This window comes from Notamacropus eugenii, chromosome 3, assembly GCF_028372415.1.
Source record: "Notamacropus eugenii isolate mMacEug1 chromosome 3, mMacEug1.pri_v2, whole genome shotgun sequence".
Taxonomy (NCBI): Eukaryota; Metazoa; Chordata; class Mammalia; order Diprotodontia; family Macropodidae; genus Notamacropus; species Notamacropus eugenii.
The window spans coordinates 319,763,336-319,784,393 of record NC_092874.1 but is presented as its reverse complement, the minus strand read 5'-3'; the positions used below and the strand labels follow the sequence as shown (position 1 = coordinate 319,784,393).

General features: G+C 38.7%; 1 protein-coding gene across 3 annotated transcripts in view; it reads left to right on the top strand.

The window, feature by feature from the left end:
* The window catches only part of EPN2 (epsin 2), an 83,239-nt gene extending 64,987 nt beyond the window's left edge, over positions 1-18,252 (top strand). For all 3 annotated transcript variants that reach the window (XM_072596848.1, XM_072596850.1, XM_072596849.1), the window contains 4 exons: positions 5,871-6,044; positions 6,877-6,963; positions 9,528-9,743; positions 16,860-18,252. In XM_072596848.1, the coding sequence (XP_072452949.1) occupies positions 5,871-6,044; positions 6,877-6,963; positions 9,528-9,743; positions 16,860-17,191 (809 nt within the window). In that variant the 3' untranslated portion in view covers positions 17,192-18,252. The remainder of the gene's footprint in view (positions 1-5,870; positions 6,045-6,876; positions 6,964-9,527; positions 9,744-16,859) is intronic.
* Positions 18,253-21,058: the final 2,806 nt, after the last annotated feature.

Genomic DNA, 21,058 nt, shown 5'->3' with positions numbered 1-21,058 from the left:
CAGAAGGTCTTTGGCTAGTTCCGGTCCTCCTTCCTGTTGAGCAAAACACATGAACTTCTTCCCATTTCTCATCTGCTCCCTCCCCCTTGCCTTACCATCCTTCTTCAAGAAAATAGCACAGAGGGCCATTCTCAGCCGAGTGTGCAGCAGGTGGTCCTATTTACTTGTTAGTGACCTCTTGCATTGATTCCCATTTCTTTGACTTACTGCTTCCTATGAGTTTCTCCTTTTTTATCCCTTTCTTTGTTTCCATAGATATATAACTATGAAGATAAAAGGTGGTTCAAAGAGAGATGCAATAGAGAAGAACATTCCTTTATGAGTAGATCACTGCTGATTTTGGAGGGTTTTTTGGGGGGTGGGAATCCAGACCCAAAAATTCAGTAGGGAGAGCCCCCTCAGTAAGCATTTTCTGCATATACTTACTACTACACTGCAAAGGATACAAAAGCAAACCATTCTACTATTCCCTGCCTTTAGAATTAACAGACTAATGAAAGAAATAGTCATTTCTTACCTTTCTAGCACCCAGATTTCCAGCTACTTTAATCACCTTTAAACTCAGCCCTTAGAAGTGAATGGTTGGGTAGGGAAGCTTGTCTCAAAGCTGTGGGAGAGATGTGGAATCAAAGTCAGACCAAGATAAATGAAAATCAATCTGGGGATAGAATACAAAAGTATATAAAGGAGTGGAAATCGGGGAAAGGTGTTTTGTTGTGGAAAGTTACAGAGAATGTTTGCTTAGTTTTTATTGCTTGTAACATCAAAGTTAATGAACTTTTATCAGTTTGGTTATTCATGTTTTGCCCAGCAACCTTAGAGTGCAGCAGATTTAAAGGAATAGGTGAGACTGGGTATTTGTACATAATAATAGCCCAAATTTATGTGTTAGCTTTAAGATTCACTTTGCAGTTTGCAGAATGTAACATTTTATTTCATTTGATCTTTCCCTAAGAGGCAGTTTCCCATGAGGCAGTTGCCGTTATTATCTCCATTTTACAAATGATGAGATAGGCTGAGAGACATTTAAGTGACTTGCCTGGGGTTACGCAGCCCTAGTAAGTCAGTCACAGTAAGCATTAAGCACCTACCATGTGCCAGGCATTGCATTAAGCACAGAAGACAGTCTCTGTCCTCAACAAGTCACAATTTAATGGGGGAAACAAGAGAACAAAGATGTGCAAAGCAAGTTAGGTACAGGATAGATAGGAAATAGTTAACAGGGAAGGTACTGCAGTTAAAAAGGACTAGGGAAGGCTCCCTGTAGAAGATAAGCGTTTAATTGGGACTTAAAGGAAGACAGGGAGTTCAGTAGTTGGAGTGGAGGAAGGAGAGTATTCCAGGTATGGAAGACAGTCAGAGAAAATGTCCAAAGCTGAGAGATGGAGTGTGGTGTTTATGGAACAGCCAAAGAAGCCAGTGTCACTGGATCAGAGAGTACATAGTGGAGAGTAAGAGGTAAGAAGACTGGAAGGAAGACAGTTATGTATCTGAGACAAGATTTGAACCATAGTCTTACTGACTCCAAGTCTGGCACACCAGCTAGCTGCCTCGTATGAAGCCGCTAAAGAATTATTACACATGAAATTGTATAGAAAATTAGACCCACTGAAAGTATCAGTTGACTTAGGCTCAGAAAAGAGAAGGTAACTTAACCAAAATTATATGGCTAATAGGCCTCAAAGTGCCAAGTCCATGCCAAGAAGTTTTTCCTGGGGAACATCCAGAAGTCCAGAAGAAGGTAACGACCACCCCAGCTCAGCCTCCCAGAACCTTGCTCTAGGCCAAAGTATTCATCTCTGCCATTTGCTCATTCTTGTAGGACCCCACAGTTGTGGGGCCACTCCTGTTTTCTTGAGTTTTAGTTTCTTATGTAATTTGAAGAGATCCCTTAAGTCCATTTCAGCTCTAAGTCCTATAATCCTGCTAACCCTCCTATCTCTCTGGGGTAATGGGGGTGGGGATGGGACTCACTGTAAGTAAAACGTAAATAAAACCCTCAAGTACTTTCCACCCTTTCCAGCTGCTTGAGCTGTGGAAAGCTAGTGGCTACTAGGTGCTCTTAAGAGACCTTCTAGAGCAAGGATTCTTAATCTGGTGGAAAGTTTTCTATAGACTTGAATCAGAAAAGAAAAAAAATACGTCTTTATTTTCATCATCCTCTAATTGAAATGTAGCATTTGATTTGGAGAAAGGGTCCACAGACTTCAACAGACTGACAAAAAGGATGAAGAAACCCTCATCTATTCGAACCTTTTAAAAGTGAGGAAATAGGCTTAGAAGAAGAGGATGTGACTTGCCCAAGACTGTTGTGAGTTAGTGGCAGGATTGGGAAATGAACCCAGATCTGACTTGTTTTGTTTTTAGTTAAAAAAAATTTTTTCCCCAGTGGTTTTTTTTCCCGCACTTCTCCCCATAGCTTCTTTGACAACCACATAGAAGCAAACTAATTCAAGCCTCCATTACCTATTACTGTTGTAAAAGCTCTATCTAGTGTCCACTAGGACTTGATGGATTTCTTAATCCATCCTGAGTATACTGCCAGATAAATCCTCCTTTTAAGCCCAGCTTTAATTTAGTCATTACCTTCAGTGGTTCCCTAAAGCCTATTGATTATATATAATTCATGCTTAGGTGAATTCATGATGTTAATCAATATGGATATTACCTGCTTCCCATAAATCCATTTAATTTTCCATAGTGCTTCTAGGATTTTTAACATGTGGATACAGATTGCAACAATTTGGGCTCTGTCTTTGTTCTCCTTGGCTCTTCCTATATAAAATCACATCTAGAGCAGGAAGGGAACTTAGAGGTCATTTAGTTCAACCTACTCATTTTAAAAATGAGGAGACTGGGGCTCAGGAAGGTCACACAGTCATTATTGGAAGTAAAATTTGAACCTAGGCCCTTTTATTCCAGAGTTACTACTAACTTAAGGTTAGGATAGAGCAACTTGACTTGAAACCCTCCCCCTCTGCCCCCCCAAATTGACATCAGCTCATTAATGGCTACTCTCTGGATCTAGTCATTAAACAAGTTTCATATCTACCTAAATATATAATCACCTAAAATGTGTAAGTCAGTCCAGAGGTGTCTAACTACCCTGAGTGCTGCAGATCACATTAAATGTAATTGGGAAATGTTAAACAAAACAAATAAAAATGCAGTACAGATCATTTTAAAAAGCAAAAAACATCTGAACCAGTCCTTCCTTCCTCCATGTCCAGTGTTTTCCCAGCGCCCCATATTGTGGACATAAGTGCTAGAAATGCAGGAAGGAGGGGATTCAAAAAACTGGAATGACCAGTAGTAGTATGTTGTAAGGTAAGTCTTGAATATTGAAATTATACCTCAGTGGCTAGCACTTGGAAGGCAAAATCTGTGCATTAAAAACTATGAAATTCAAGAGTTCCCACTTATATAGTCTTTGCATATAAGATTAGGGTTTTTTTGGCACTGGAATTAGATATTTCCTTAGATTTGTTGTGGTAGTTGGAATGTGACAGTGTTGTGTAGTGGATAAAGATTTACCTCAAGATCCAGAAGAGCCGGATTATAGTCTCACCTCCAGTACAAACTCTGGCCAAAAACCCTTAGGCAGATCAATTCTTAGTTACCCCTGATCTGTAAGATTAGAATAAGTGCAGATCTACATTCATAGCTGGGTTCTCATCAGAAGTTACCTATTCCAAAAAAATTCTGGTTGAGCTCAAGCATGTTTAAGGATTCTTATGCTGAGTTAGAAAATTGTACTAGCGACTTCTAAGGGTCCTTTCCAACTCTTGAGGTTTTATGATTCTCTGGAGGGAAATTCTAAGGCTGATGGAGGGAAATATGTCTTTTTTAGAGTGATACTGTTTATTCTTTGTTTAGGAAAACTTTCTACAAAATAAAAAATTCCAGAGAGTATTTAAGTCTTCCAAACTTCCAAGAGAAAGGAAACTGAATATGAGATTTCTTAGTACATTGGAATTGGAAAGTAAGAGTCTTAGACGTCATGACCAACAGCTAAGATAACTTAATAATAAATACTTTGCCTCGGCCACAAAACTAGTCAGTGATAAGTTGAAATTGAAACCCAAGTCTTCACCAAGTTACCCCTGTGCTCTGTTCTGTCATTATACTTTTTGTTGGAGAGAGATTTACTTTAAATGCAAATTTAGAGCATTAAGATATAAATAGGCTCAAACAGATTTAACAGTACGAAATTGTGGTTTTAAATATACGGATTCTGAAACTCTAGGTATTTTTGTTTTTGTTTTTAAATGCACCAGAGGGAATTGGGAAGAATTCTTGACCTTGAAAGGCAGTAATATTTCTGAAGGGAGGGCCTTGAAAGAACCAGATGGAAAGATTTTAAAGAATTTAGAAGAAAGATGTAATAGAGCAGAAAAGGATGAAAGATAAAACTATTCCTTCTTTACACTTATGAGGAGAAATAGGATTTTACTGTAAGAGGAGAGGGAACTGAAGAAAGATTGCATGATGTTTAAAAAAAATTTAAGGATGTGTTTTTGATCAAGAAAATAACTGAAAATACATTTCTGGTTAATTTTAAGATAAGGCAGTATTTCTCTACTAGCCTATTTCTAGTTCCTCTGTGATGTTAATTTCTGATAGCTTGGTGCAAATGTGCCAGAGGTGGCAAAAATGGGCAAAATCACAAATTAAAATTTGCCTTTGTAGCCCTCTACACTCAGGCCTCTTTCTTCCTTCTGCCTTTTCCTCTCCACCATGAACATGCATTTATCCTTTGTCCCATTCTTGCCCTCAGCTGGGTGTCAATCCCTGCTGAGGTATCCACACTGACAGTTAAGGAGCCAGCTGACAAAAATTTAAGGGATTACCAGCTCCTTCCCTGCTGCATTCAGCATTTTCAGAGACAGAATCTTTGATGCCGTAATAACTTCATGACCCCAGGGGGTAAGAAGACAGGCAGTGATATAGATGTTTCTGGGGTGGTGCACCAGAGCTGACCATGCTTCTCGTTACTGACAATTTGTTATACTGGCAGAAGCCCAGGACTCAGGAAATTATTTCTCTGGTTTCTCAGGGACTGAAATGAGCTGCTGCCATCATGATACCCCACTCCTCCCCTCCCAGTCTTGAATAAAAAAAGATTTAGTATGTCATCTCTAAAAAGCTGTTGATTCCTTTAGCAAATACTCTTCCCTTGTGAATTTAGATGTGCTGTGATTTCATTGTCCCAAGACACTTCTCTCAGTGCGGATTCTGCATAATAAAAAGAATTACTCACTGGAATAATCTTAGATCTAGAGCTTCCAGGGATCTCAGAAGCCTTGTAATCCAGCAGCCTTATGTCAGACAGGAGTAAACTGAGGCCCAGGAAAGCTAAGCAAATCACCCAAAGTCACACATGTCACAGGATTTTAACCTGTTGCTCTAATTCCAAAGCGTTGGACCAGGCAATGTAGAAAATAACTTGGTTTTTTACATTCACAAGCTGCTGCTGTTAGAGTTAGGAAATCTTCAAGAGCAATGTGAAGTTTTACTTATTTTGGGGATGCAGTTAGAATAGTATGGTAATGTCATTCATTCAGTAGGCATTAAACACTTATGTTCCAGGAACTGTACTTGATCGAACTGAACTCTCTAGATTATAGGGAGAGAAAGGTAAAGACAGGTCCTGTCCCTGAACAGCTTAGGTTCCAGTGGGAGAGACGATGGCAGTTTAACTTTTCCAATAAGCTACTTAATATTCTTTTTTTGTAACAGCCTTGGAACATGTTACGTTATTTTATTCACAACATAGAACAGACATTTAATTATACAGCTCCATTTAATTATACAGCTTTAAGGTTTCAGAAGGAGTGTCTCTGAATTCATGCGATGCTTTCTTTCCTCAGGTGCCAATCCTGCTGTCCCTGTTGACCCATGGAGGGCGTCTGCTGGGTCCTCTACTCAGTCGCTTCCAAAGAACACAGATCCGTGGGTACCTTCCCAGTCAGCTAGTGGAGTAACAAAGTCTACCACAGATCCTTGGGGACCAACATCTACTAACAAAACTGTTTCCACTTCTGGTAAGACTTCATGCTTGTATTTGGCTTGTTTTTCCACACAGCTGCCAAATTGAAATGTTAAGGAAGATAATTTAATGATCATTTTAAATTTGTATTATTCCTTGGAGTCTAAACACAGTTGGTTTCCTAAGTTTGGTTCACCTGCTTATTATTTACCCAGTGAATGCCATAGAACATAGACGAGCAGAGTTCCATGTCTGTCTTTCACAACTTGCCACGTTTTGGCACTCATTTATAGTGATGTCACCACCCTTTGTGTTTATAAAACACCTTTCCCAGAAGCTCGGTATGTTTCATAAATATTCTCATTAATTTTTTCAACATCCAAGTGAAGAAAGGAATGAGCATGTGTTGGTCACCCGACCCAAGACTGGGCCCATAGGCATATTATAAGGTTCATTGTCTTTAATTTCTACTAGGGATCCATTGCTTTCATGCTGTCTCTTGGCTGCCCAGGGAATCCCATTACTCCCCTCCTGCCTAGTACAAGTCACATTTGCCGTTCTTCTTAACTCAGTAGTGTCTCTTGCCCCTTATCTTTTTTTTTTAATTATCTCTTTCCTTTTTCTCCTTGCAGTCACACCTTCCCCAAAACCCAAGTGCCTTACTTGTAGGAGCTGTTGGCAGGGCGATATTTGGGGGCAGGCTTTTCCAAGCCTATTAAAGCATACCATACAAGTGGTTGCTTACTCTGCTCTGCTCATAGGCAAGATCAGCCCTGACCTAGCTGTAGAGAAGAGTCTTAGAGACAGGCAAACTGAGACATAGAAAAGTAAAGTGACTTTATCCCATTGTTGTCTATTTACTTACTCGTTTCTTTTCTTTAACGCAGGATCTTTTGATCTCTTCAGTAACTTGAATGGTACACTTAAAGATGACTTTTCTGAATTTGACAACCTCCGAACTTCTAAAAAGACAGGTATGTAACACAGTGATGGACATAGGGGTAGTTTCCTTTCTTTCTCCCTCAATAACTAATTTCATTTATGCTTAAAGAAATAAAATTCAGGGTTCAGAAGGAAGTATTTCATTCTTTTTAGCTTTGTATACTTCACATTTTTGTCTTGAGGATATGACTTCTAATTCCAGGAAGTCATATGCAACATATCAAAAGTATATGGAGTATGGCATCTCCTTTAATGCTTTCAATAGCTTTGTAACAGGTCACAATTATTTTACTGTTTACATCTGCATGTTATTTCTCTACTCTTTGATGCTTTTATAGATTCTTCCTGTAGTTTCCAAACGACATTTCATTGAGTCAGAAAAAAGTCTCTGCATTGACTGCCTCAGAAATTTCTTCTTTTTCTTCTCTAGCTTGTTTTCACCATGACAAATGCACCAGTGACATTCTTAGGTTCTTACTTAGGCCACATACCTGAGAAGATGTTTTCTTTGAGAAACTGTATGGTGTGGTGGAAAGAGTTGGTAAAGACCTGGTTTTACTCCTAGTTCTAATCCTCATCTAACAAGGGGCAAGTCATTTAACTAAACTTATTCTTCATACTTTGAAGTAATATTATACTACCCACTTTACTGAATTTTTGTAAGGAAAGCTCTTTTCATACCTTGAAGTGCTACATAAATGTATTACTATTCTTACCTATTCAAACAAAATTGTCAATTTTAGGCACCAAAAGATATCTTTTTTCTATCCCAGTCACTCAGCCTTCTGCTCAGCAAGAATTGCCTGACTTGCATTCAGTATTTTTAGGTGTGAGCTCCAGCTTAGAGAAGCATTGTTGAGTTTTTCCTGCCTCGTCCTTTGTAAGACCAAACCACAGATCATACCTACTCCAGGCCCTGAACTATTTGCATAATAGTACCATTTTCTCTCATCTCTTCCATCACCTGTTTCATGGTACCCTAGAGAGAAGCCACTACTGGCCTCTTTAGGCAAACAGAATCCATAAAAATTAGTGATTAATTAGGCCACCTAATAAAACCATATCCAAAGTAAAAAAAAAAAGGATAGGGCAGATTAACTCACTGATCTCTCTGCTACCTATGCTGGCCCTCATTTCTTTCCTCTTCCTTTCCCCACTTATGATTGCAGTAACCCAAACCCACCTGGAAAGCATGGAAGCCATGCTCTCCCTTGTGCCCAGCAATGGACCCTCTCTTCTAGTACTGCAGAATCTCCTTGTTCACATGTACCAGGGCCTTGTTAACCACCCGAAATCATTGAGATCTGAGCAGACTTTCCTCCAGAACTGTTCCCTTTAACTCAAAATTTCTGGCTGCCACCAAGACCTTCCATAACACCTATGAGGCCACTTTGGCAAATAGTGGCTCAGGTAGAAATCCTAACTGTTACCCTCCTTCCCCAGCTTCTGTTTCAAAAAAGAAAGTGGTTTGGGTTTTAACAGAAGACTAACACTTGGGCTCATGTTACCCAAATAAAATTTCCCCAAAATTAACTAACCTGCTGTGGTTTCCCCAACTTTCTTCTGCCCATGGCTAAGACATTTCTGCCTTCTTTGACCTTGTACTGCCCAGCCACGTCCTAGCATGACCTGTCACTGCAGTACCTTCTTTTGTAGACCCAAGACCATAACTTCTCACAAAAGAGGGGGCAGCAGCCACTACTGCCAACTCTAGGGCTGGTCAAAGGAGGAGGACCCATGTACATGTGTGATAGGGAGGTTAGTTATGTCTAGTGGAAGATGAGTTTGAAAAACAGAGAAAGGGAAAGGAGGAAGAGAGAGAAAGGAAGAATGAAGATTTTATTAAGCACACAGATAATAAGTAGAAACTCGAAAAGCCCAAAGGTTTCTCATAAAGATAGTCTTGTATTAGTATCCTACCTCAGAAAAGAAGCTGGTATAGCCTTTATTAGAAATATCATTTTTTTGAGGAACAGGCAACTTAGGACAGTTGCCGTTGCATGGCATCTGAGGCACCATAGTGTTGTAATAATCTTTAACACTTCTCACCTTGTGTTCCTTTTTTCTGTGTCTCTCTTCCTCTATCCTTTCTGTCCCCATCACTCCCACTTCTGCATTTTCTTTCTCCTTTCTTTGTGTTCCTTTCTCCCCTAATCCCCCTTACCCTCTGCCCCAGCAGAACATCTATGAGCATTACTCTGCTGAGCCCTGGAATAAGGAATGGTAAAAGATAGGTGATTATGAAACAGCCTTGGAACTAGGGTTTACATAGTAAGGATAAATTCATTTATATGGACATTCTGCTCTTTGGAGGGTGGGAGGATATTTTAAAAATATTTTCAAGTGGTTTTTATAGGCTGATTTCAGACTTAATGCAAGTTCTGTGTTTTTATGTTGAACTTAAATGTGAAGTAATGAAAAACTAGTTTTGAAGTTTATTGTAGTACAGTTTATAATTTAAAAATCTTTTAATGAGAATCATTTGTCTTCACAATTTATGAAGGCTCTGTAAATGATACTGGCTATGCTTTTAAGTTATGTATGTATATCTTCTAGTTAGTACCTAAGCATTTCAATTTTTCTTTCCGTTTTTTAGCGGAATCCATTTCTTCTCTACCATCCCAAAACAACGGTACATCAAGTCCGGATCTTTTTGATTCTCAACCTGTGAATTTGGCCTCAAGCAAACTTAGTGGAGCTCGGAAAACACCTGAGTCCTTCTTGGGCCCCAATGCAGCCTTAGTGAATCTGGATTCTCTAATTACCAAGCCATCACAACCTGTTCCTTCACTGAATCCATTCTTAGCTCCAGGTATATATGTCTTAGTCCTTAAATGGCAGATATATCAGTATGTATATGTGCGTACACACACACACACACACACACACACACACACACACACACACACACACAGACACACACGGTTTTGAATCCAGTTTTTCAAATATATTTTGTATATGTGCGTACACACAGACACACAGACACACAGACACACACACACACACATACACACACACACACGGTTTTGAATCCAGTTTTTCAAATATATTTCCTTCTTTCCTGAGTGACTTTCTCCTTACCTTCTTCGTTGCTTTGCTTCTAAAAAATGGATAGCATACCAGCTCGACATTCCTTTCTTATCAGCTGCTCAAGAGCAAACAGTCTTAATTTTAGTAGGTGGGGGAGCCTTTTTTCTTTTAGTGACCATGATCCATAAAACCATGGAATCAAATGCGTGGAATGGTTTTAAGAGAAATTTTTTGGAAACCTTAAGATTTGTTTTAAAAAGACAAATACTGCTAGAATTTCTTAAAAGGTGTTTTGATTCCTGCCTGAAGTGTACAAACATAGACATTGTCCAGATCCGTTTTACCCTTTCTTTAAAAAACTAAATGCTCCCTGATGCAGTGGAACAAATACAGGATTGGGAATCAGAGGATCTGAGTTTGAATCTCAGTTCTCCTGACATGGGATGAGTCACTTCACCTCGTGGAGCCTCAATTTCCACATCTTAAAAAATGAGGAGCTTGAGTTAGATAATCTCTGTGGTCCTTTTCAGTTCACAGTCCTATGATTTATGAGTGGCATCTCTTTTTTTCCCCATTGAAAAGGTTGTACCTTGATGGACCCACATCCCCATCTGGAGGCCTTTTGGTATATTACTATTAAAGATAGACTTACCACTCAGGACATAGACACTTACCTGTACTTCAGACCGCATGAAATGTAGACCATGGTTCCCCATTCTTGCTTTCTAGCTAAGAAGTTACGCATCTCTTCCTCAAACATATAGTAATCTCAGTTTTCTAGGAGCCATACGTCATTGAATTTGTTCTCTTGATTTGGTTATGTCATTGGAGAAGTTAAGTTAAAATGAAGTAAATTCACCTACAAGGGATTCTAGAAGAAATTGTAACCATGACAATAATTGCTAAGTGCATGAAAATTTCGTATTAGTAGCCCAAGGCATCAAGGCTGAACCCTTATCTTTTTTAAAAATAATATTTTACTTTTTCCCCCAATTATATGTAAAAATTTTTAACGTTCATTTTTTAAAATTTTGAGTTCCAAATTCTCTTTCCCTCCTTTTCCTTCCCCTTTTCTGAGACAGTAAGAAATTTGATATAAATTATACATGTGCAGTCGTGCAAAACATATTTCCATATTAGTCATGTGAAAGAAAACACAGACAAAAAACTATGGAAAAAATAAAGAAAGTGAGAAGTAGTGTGCTTCAATCTGCATTCACACTTCATAGGTTCTTTCTCTGGAAGTGGATAACACATTTTCATCATGAGTCCTTTGGAATTATCTTGAATCATTGCATTGCTGAGAATAAACTGAGCTTTTATGAGCTAAAGGGCAAAGCTCAAGAGAAATCTGACCTTTCTATTCCTCTTTGTTGTAGTGATGATATGTGATTTATCCTTTTTGAAAACAGGCATTGAAATTTTCACAGTTAATTTCCCTGAGTTTCCAGATATATATTTGAGTTTGGTCTGAACTTACCTAGTGGCAATTCAAAGCTCAAATTTGTATCTTTTTCTCCATTTTTGAAAATTCTTGGGAAAATGACTACATGAGTTGTTAGTTTAGTAACAACTTTAGTAGTCAGGCAGTATTAAGCTACAGGAATTCAGTTCAAAAAACATGTCTGTTAATGTGCAAAGCAACTCCCCAGGAGTTGGAGGTAGGAAGGTGGCATAGCATTCAGACTTAACTGTTGAGATGCAGGAGAGGAATGGATCAAGGATGACATTACTTGTAGTGCCCAAATTTGTGAACCAAGGAAAGACCTTGTGCCAGCATAGGCAAGTTAGGAGAAGGGATATATTTATAAGTCAAATGAAGAATTCTAATTTAGACAGGTTGGAGGGTAATGAGGGAGGGAGGAAATCAATATTTATGTAGAGCCTACTATGTGCCAAGCACTGTAATATGGATTTTACAAATACTATCTCATTTGATTCACACAACAGCCCTGCAGAGTAGGCACTGTGAATTAGCCCAATGTTACCTAAGGGTTACATGGCCAGTAGGTGTCTGAGGCTGGATTTGAATTCCATTCTTCCTGACCCCAGACCCTAGTACTCTATTCATTGTACTACCTAGCTGCCTAAATGCAGCTGGCATATTGAAACTGGAGTTTGGGAATGGGGCTAGATATATACACTTGAGATTGAATGATCTGCATGGAGATGATAATTGAATCCATAAGAATTGATGAGTTTCCAAAGGGAAGAAGTACAGAGAGAAGATAAAAGGGCACAGGGACGTTGCCTTGGAGGGAGCAAGGGTGATGGAGGGATAAACCAGCCGAAGAGCCTAAAAAGTAGTCAGAGGTAGGAGGAGAAAGAAGAACCAGGAAAGGACAGTGTCACAGAAACCAAAGACCAATAGGGTAGCCAGGAGGAGGGGATAGTAAAGGATGACAGAGGCTACCAAGAGAACAAGGACAGTGAAGACTTGAAAAAGGTCATGGATTTATCAGCAACAGGCACATGAATGTAATGGAATAATACTGTAAGAAATGATGAATGTGCAGAATTTATTTATTTGTTTTTTCTTAGTTTTCAGCATTCACTTCCATGAGATTTTGAGTTCCAAATTTTCTCCCCATCTCTCCCCTCCCCCAACCCCAAGATAGTGTGTAATTTGATATAGGCTCTACATATATAAATTCATATTGAACCTATTTTTACATTAGTCATATTGTAGAGCAGAATTACAGCCAACGGGAGAAACCATGAGAAAGAAGAAATAAAAGAGCAAATACTATGCTTCAGTCTGCATTTAGACCCTGTAGTTGTTCTTCTGAATATGAACAGCATTTTCCATCATGAGTTTTTGGAATGAGTATGTAAAATTCAGAGAAGCATAGGAAGATTTAAATGAACTGTCAGTGAACTTAAATAGAACAAGGGAAAAAAACATATACAGTGACTACAACAGTGTAAGCATAACCAAAAAATGGAACGTTTCCTGATTATAATAACTAAGCTTAACTCCAGAGAAAAATTGAGAAAATGCATCTCCCTCCCTTCTTTAGATAAATAGAGGGAATTCTAAGTGAAATATTACATATACTGTAACTGCTTTGAAAAAACTTAAAAAAAGTTTTTTGGTAAAATAAATGTTTTGCTGAAAAGAGGAAAACAGGAAACAATATACTTGGAAATTAAAGTGATCATTTTTTTTTAAAGCCAGTACAACTTAATATTTTGTTTTAGAGATCGTTGACAGCTTTGGAGAAAGAAGTTTTAGTAGATTGATGGAATTGAAAGTCAGATTGTAAGGAGCTGAAAAGTGAGTTTGTAGTAAGAAGGCAGAAGCACTAAGAGAAGACAGTTTTTCCATCAGTTTGGCAGTGAAAGGGAGGAGAAGATGTGGGATGATCATTTGAAGGACTTTAGACTCAAGTAAAATTTCTAAGGGATGGAGGAGATTTGAACATGTTCCTAGGAGCAGGAAAGCAGTCAATAGAAACAGATCAAAGATACGAAGAAATATTTCTCTTCTCAGCTAAGAAACATCAAGAGCTCCTGAGCTGTCCTAGTAAGTGACCATCCAAAGTATTAAATGGTGATGCTGGCCAGTTACTTAAATGTTTGGAAAATTTTCCCTTAAATTTTTCAGTCTCACTAAAAATTGGAAATTTGAGTTATAAATTCTCCATAGAGCTGAGGCAGATAGATATTTAAACATCAGTGCCAGTGAAGATGATTGTGGGTTTGGGAAAGAGTTTTCAACAGCCAGCAGAGCTATATTGTAATAATATGTAAAATTTGAACAAATGCTTAGAAGATTTGATTTAGATTAAAAGACATCAATCAATAAATAAACATTTATTGAAAATACCTACTGTATGTTAGGTTTAGAATCACTACACTCCATAGTGCTTGTAGGTTATTTGTTGCTCTTTAAAAAAAAAAAAAAGAGAAAATTTCAAGCAAATTATCTCAGCTTCTTTCTGACTCTTTTGACCATCTCTGCTTATGCATTTTTCCTCTGTGTGGTTACTTTAGCAGATGTGCCTCTTTTAGGTGTAGTAGACCATCTGCTTTCTCAGCTTGATTGTCCGCTGATGCTCCATCTACTTCTCCACCATTTTTTTCCACTAAGGAAGAAAGCCAGCTGGAGCAGTGTAGCTCCTATATGCCATCTTTCCATACTTCCCCTCTGCCCTACCCTGTAATGGTGTGGACCGTCAGTACCTAGAGAGAGGACGATATACGCTAAAATAGTTTGTATTGTATTGTTTTTCTGTTTTTCAGCAAACATATTAGAATTTATTCATGTAAATGAGTGCTCTCTCTCCCAGAGTATATAGGTAATGGAATATATGAGGTGTGACTATAAAGTAGACTTTTATTTAAAACAACTATGCCAGATATTTTATCTGTCCTTTTAAATAAATGTTATTCTTCAAAGCAATTCCCTTTAAGGTCTCATACATACTTAGACTGTCACATTCACAAATTCGGGAATGACATTTTAGACATAGTTTTTAGGTCAATTTTTTAGGCATTCTTTGTATGCAAGGTACTGTGGTAAGTGCTAGATCTGTATAAAGACAAAAGCAACCCAGTCTCTCTACCTTTAAGGAATGAAATTCTACTGGAATGCGTAGCACATACATAGATTGGTATCTATCTGTGGATAGATACTAAGGAAGTTTGAGAAAGAAGAGAGTATTAACTATTGGGGGAGATGAGATCAGGCTTCACTGAAGTCTCCCCTGACCTGAGCCTTAAAAATAAGGGACTCTGTAAGGCAGAGAAGAGGACAGCCTCCCTTCTGCATGTGGGAATATACAGAGGTCGAGTGGTGGAATGTACAATGGGAAAGTTAGCTTGGAGTCAGATTGTGGAAGATTTTAAAAGCCAGAAGCTTATATTTTATTCTCTAGGTAGTAGAAAGACATTGAAAGTTTTCAAGTCAGAATGAAATGGCACCTGTAGTTTCAGAAGAATTTTTGGAAGCTCTGTAGAAGATAGAGGAACCCAGGAAGCACAGAGCTGTTAGTCAAGTGACTGTGACAGTCCTGGTGAAGGCCTAAGCTAGGGTTTTGGTAGTTTGAGGTAGAGAGAAGACTATGCTAGATTATTGCAACATTATTCCTTCTTTCCTTCCTTTCTTTTTGAGAATATTTTTCAAAGAGCCAGAAACTATTCGAAGGCAGTTCTTGAGATTGGGTTGGGGGAATCCTATCAGGGAATCATAAAATCTGACAGTTATGAGGGAACTCAGCAAAAATCTGGTTCAGCCCATTGACAAAAGCAATCCCTATTATAACATAACTGACAAGTTACATCCAGCCTTCCAGGACAGGGAACCCATCACTTCTTCCTGGTGGCCCATTTCACTTTTGGATCACTCCAGTTAAGATTTTCTTGACATCTACTCTGAAGGTTCTCCTTTACAGCTTTCATGCACTTACTTGTCTGCTTCTACTTTTTATGATCAAACAGAAAAAGTCTGATCCCTCTACCACATGACAGGCCTGCAGATACTTGAACATAGCTCTCATTCTTCTTTCCTTCTCCCCCCTCCCCAGTCTTCTCCAGGCTGCACATGCCCAGTTCTTCATGGGACAAGGACTCACGGCCCTTCACCATCTAGATTGCCACTAATCTGTACATAAGGATCCCTAGGGCAGTTGCAGCACTTGTATGTCATCATTCCCCTTCTTCCCTACTCTGTAAAGATGTGGTATCTCCTCATCTCTCTAGGACAACCCCCCCCCCATGTCACCTACCTGATTTCCTTCTCATTAAGCTCATTTTCTGTCTCTTCTCCCTTTCCTTCTCTGTATATCACCCCCCAAAAAACATAGTTATGGAATAATGAGAGCATTTCTTCTGTGGCTTGTAAACTAATTTTTAAGTAATTGAGCAGAAATTTAGAGGATTTGAATATAATCTTGACGGCAGACTAGAGTGATGATAAAATCCAGCTGTACTCTGATCTTGTTAGATCACATCTAGAGTATTATGTTCAATTCTAGATGCCGTATTTTTAGGGAGGATATGGATAAACTAGAGAATAGCTAGAGGAAAGCAGCTGAGCTGGTTAAAAGACTTCTAGATTATGCCGTACCAGGATCAGGTTCAAGGAACTGGAAAAGAGAAGAGTGAAAGGGGAAGGATGGCTGTTTTCATGTATTTGATATAGGGATTCATATAGATTAGAAGGCAGAAGCAGGATCAACAAGGGAAGCAGCAGTGAGGCAAAATTATGCTTAACCGAAGGAGAAACTAATAGAGATAGCTGCAGTGGAACGGACTGTCTCCAGAGGGAGCGAATTTTCTGTCATGAAAAATATCAAAGCAAAAGATGAATGACCACTTGCTGGAGATACTGTAGAAGAGTTTCTTATTCAGGTATGGGTTGATAAAATGGCCTCTGAGGACCTTTCCCAGTTCCAGGGTTTATGAATATCTTTTTAGCCTTGCCAGTCTTGTAACATCTAAGGTGTTTTCTTTGAAGTAAAAAACTCATTTTGGGTTAAGTCCTGGTGTAGCTGGTGGGGAGGGGTTGGTTGTTTTTGCTTGGCTGTTTTTTTGGTGGGGAGAGACGGGGTCTCCCTATCTCAAGCTGGAAATATAGTGACTTCTCCGGTTCTGATCCCACTGCTGATTGACATGAGGCCTTCTCTGCCTCTAATCTGGGCTGCTTGCCTCTTCTTAGCATGATGGCCCCTCCAGTTCCCATGGGCTCACTATATCGGTGCCAGACTTAGTTCTGCATTCAAAACTGCCAAACTCAGTCAACTACCTTAGCTTTCCTAGTAGCAAGAATTACCATGCATGAGGGATCTTGTATCTACTTTCTCATAAGACATAGTTTTCCAAGTTACATATTTATGATTCCAGATCTCTGGATTGTTTCAGAGTTACTAATCACAGACTTCTTCCATTTTAATAGGTTCTTCTACAGCACCAACTCCGATCAATCCTTTCCAGGTGAATCAGCCTCAGCCCTTGACATTAAACCAGATGAGAGCAAGCCCCATCATGGGAACGAGTCCTTCTTTCAGTACTATGTCATCAGTGAGCATGGAGCCAATACCTCTGCCTTCCATGGCACCAGTAGCTGTTGGAATGGCACCAGTACCGTCTTTGGGCAATGTGACATCTCTGACTAGAATGGGCCAAGGGATAGCCATTTCAGGATCTATGTCCCAACCTCTTCATAGTACAGGAATTCCTCCACCTGCATCCCAGTCCACAAGTACAACCAATCCTTTCCTCTTATAACATCCCAGATGAACAGAGCTTCCTTTCCAGAACATTTTGCAGATTGAAGTCTTCGCTGGAGTAAAATGAACAAAACTCTGTTTGGACTGAACGATGTGCAAGAGATTTGAACATGAATTTGTGGTTTACAGTCATGACCTGGAGAAGAGGTGGCCTCTACTGGTTCATCTAATACTAGTCTTGGCAGATAGTCCCTAACTTCAGTTCATCAGGCATTTCTTCAAATGTTCTGATGACCCAGAAGTGAAATTGGTCTGTCTGTATCAGTTATCAGTACCTTCTTGGGAGAAGCCTGCCATTTCAGCTCCCTCTATACTCTTTTGCAGATGTCAGAACAATGTGCTGTATTCTAAAATTGTCCCCTGCATTAGTCATTTCTCTTAGTCATTGGAGATACAAGACAGAGTGCTAGTGACTGCTTTTTGCACATAACTATACAGTTGCTGACTGTTGGTTCACCCATAGTCCTTATCATTAGGAGAATAGTTGGGCATACAGAAGACCAGATTCATACAAAATCATGCCACTTTCTTCTCGTAACTTTGGATGCGGTAAGCAGGTTTGCTCCAGAACTTCACTTGAGAGTTCTTACACTGTTGAGCATAAGACATGTCTGCAGTGTTGATCTTATACACTACTATATGGGGACTCTTAGTGATCTTTCTGGGGATGGCATACTACCCTCGTGCTAAATGAGGCTTCCGCTCTGTGCTTGTCCAGTAGTGACTCTTTGAAAGCTGTTGTGTGTATTTTATTTTTATTTGACTTACCACGTGAGTTGAAAGAAAAAAATACAGTGGAACAACTCTTGAATTAAATTCACTAGGGCAAGCTTTAAAACTAATTCAGGCTTAACCTTGCTATATGCAGTTATTCTTGTATACTTTTGCACATATTTTGTTTTTAGTACAGTTTCATATTTGAGTTTGCAAAATTATCTAATAGTCTTTTTGCTAACATTTTTATAATGTGGTTCTTATTTAACTGTCTAGTTTTGATAGAATTTTATCAGGTCTGGCTGAAATTAAAATATTGGCAGGTGTCATTTTTATGGTTTAAAATGCTGTCTTATTTATGGTTTTTAGCTCTGTTTCTGTAAGGGAATTTTAAAGGAAAGAAAAACACTAAAACACTTTGAACAACAATTCATAATGAAAGAAATGAAAGCAAATTCTTGAGACTTTATAGAAAAAAGATGAAAATTTGATTACACTTACTAAGATGACATTTATTTAAAAAAAAAAACCAGCCTCAAGTTGCCTTTTCCTTTCTTCCCCTTTTTGGTAGTTTTCCAAACTGAACCGACTTTTAGCCTTTGTAGGTAGATCATGAGAGAGGCTATTTTTCTTACTATAATATCAACATCTTGAAATTTTAAAAATTCTAATGTATGAATGTGACTCTAAATTTTTATCAACTAATTATTTTTTACAAAAGGCACTTTCCAGGTTAATAATTAGTTCTCTTTACAACTTGAATTGTAAGTTGAACAACACATCTTTAACTCTACGTGAGTTTGATTTCATCTATTTTAATCCTTGTTTGAGTAATATTGTTTGTACACAAAACTGACTTTCTCCACTGTGGGCAGCCTTTTTTCCCCTAAAGATTTTATTTTTACTCACCCCCTTCCAAAACTCCACAAGTTACACTCAAAGGTGCATGTTTAAGAGTTCTGAACCCAACTAAGTCTCTTGTCAGAACATTGCTGAAATGAGCTAATGTCTGTTGGGAAGGGAGGCAAGGGGATGTCAGAACTAGATTTGCAGCTGTGCTCTTACTGTATATACTGAAATAACCTAAAATAGCATGACGCAGAAGGAAAGTACAGTAAACAACAAGGGGATTGAGTTGTGCCCTTTAGCCAAGGTTCAGAAAATAGTTCAAACTTTACTAGTCACTGATGTCAGACCTACAGGTTGAAGTTAACTTCAAAGTCCTCAAAATACTAACGTTTAGATGTTAACATATGCTGAACCTTCTCCCTGTTCATCTTGAATGTGGAAAGGCAGATTTAAGAATCATCATCTGAGATTTTACAGGAGAAAAAAAATTTCAGCATGTTATCCACAAAAATGCATTAATGTTGCTTATGCCCCACCCTACTATTCCCCACTTTCGTTTTTAAAAATTGTTTTTTTGAAGTTAGGTATTGTAAACCAGAAGCAACTCACTTCTAAGAGTAGGAATTTTCTAGGCCTTGGCATTGGCATATGAAAAATGCACTTTCCAGTTGAGCTGTGGCAAGAAGGTTCATCCTGTTTATTCTTTGGGTCTGGTTATTCATAAATTAATTTCTCATTTTAAAAAATTCTGCTAGTATATACAAAGTTTTAAGTATGTCATTACAGGTTCAGTGGATCTTTAGTCACATAATATTTGTTAGAGTGTTAGGGATTTTTTTTTCTTTTCAAAGTAACTTTCTCTTGGGATCAGGGAGAGTAAGTGATCTTTACAGCTGAGAATAGGAAACACCATCATGGCATCGTGTGGCTGTGGGGTCTGCGAGAATAACTTGTGTGCGCTTAATTGAAACCATTCAACCAAGCCGCCACTTTAAATACTCTCTACCACTTTCTTTCTCTCTTGGGAAAACAAAAATCACACTTCTTAATTACTTCAGCAATTATGTCAGGCAGTGTTTGTGAGCTACTCAGAAGCCAATTTGGGGTGAGGATAGAGGGGAAACAAGATTCTCCCTACGCGTTCCAGGGCCCTGATTTCATTTCCAACCTGGAGCAACCTCTGGCTGTTAAGAAATAGGCTGTGGAAAAGATTCAGCTCATGTGCATAGTATTTGCCGGAGCTGGGCAGCATTAGCTGATATAAAAAAGTCCATCGTATTCAAGTTTTAAAGCCATTTCAGAATCTTATGCTATTCTCCTCTGATGGGCCATCATGTAAGTGAGTTCTCCCTTTTCCTCTCCTTTAACCACCTTCCCACTCCCTTTTTTATTAAAAGAAATTTTTGTTTTGTTTGTCTCTTCCCCTCTTGGATTTTAACTTTCCCAATAAGGTGCTTTGGTCAGATATGTTAGGGACCCAAAAATAGCCTTACTGGTCAAATTGACCCAAGTTCAAATGGTGTTAGCAATTCTTTTATATAAAAAAAACAAAAAGCAAAAAAAAAAAAAATCTTGGTATGACTTTGAACCCTGAAGTGTGGTCAGTTATTTATTTGGTCAGTTTTATACTCTGTAGTAACCACAGTATGTGCTGGAGGAGGCCTGGGACAGGAGGGGGAAAGGGAAGGGAACCCTGCCGGTCGGGGGGCTTTGGGTGGGTGGGTTCCATCTTGTGCTGTTTACAGTCTTTCTGAGCTCATGCAAAGTACAGCTCATGATATTCTCCATCTTCCCTTTTGCTGTTACTATTTCTAATGTGTACTGTATGTATTAACGTTGCACAGATTGTGGAAAAAATCTCTGGTTTATTTTTCACAAGTGGAATCTCACATGAACCTTGCTTACTTTTTACAAGTGTTACAACTGAAATATTTACCAAACTTTTCATAATCCTGGAGCAGGCTGCTTTTTTGAATTTGTGCTGACTATTGACACTATTTACTGTATAAATATAATTTATCATTTGTATCATAATGTTATGTATCTCTCTGTGTCATTTTTTTTTTACCCTGAAGATGTCATACTGACATGTTTAATGCCAGCAGAACAGTGGAAAGAAGAGGGCCTGTAGCCGCACTGGTCAGAATTAAAATCGTATTGCTTACATGCTGAGTGACGTTGCCTTTGTCATCTTCAGCTCTTGGAGCTTAGAACCGGTTTTGGAACCGTCCTTGAATCCTATTCGGTGTATGAGCTCTCAAGATGACGGGCAGAATCATCCCACCTGTGTCACCACCTGTGT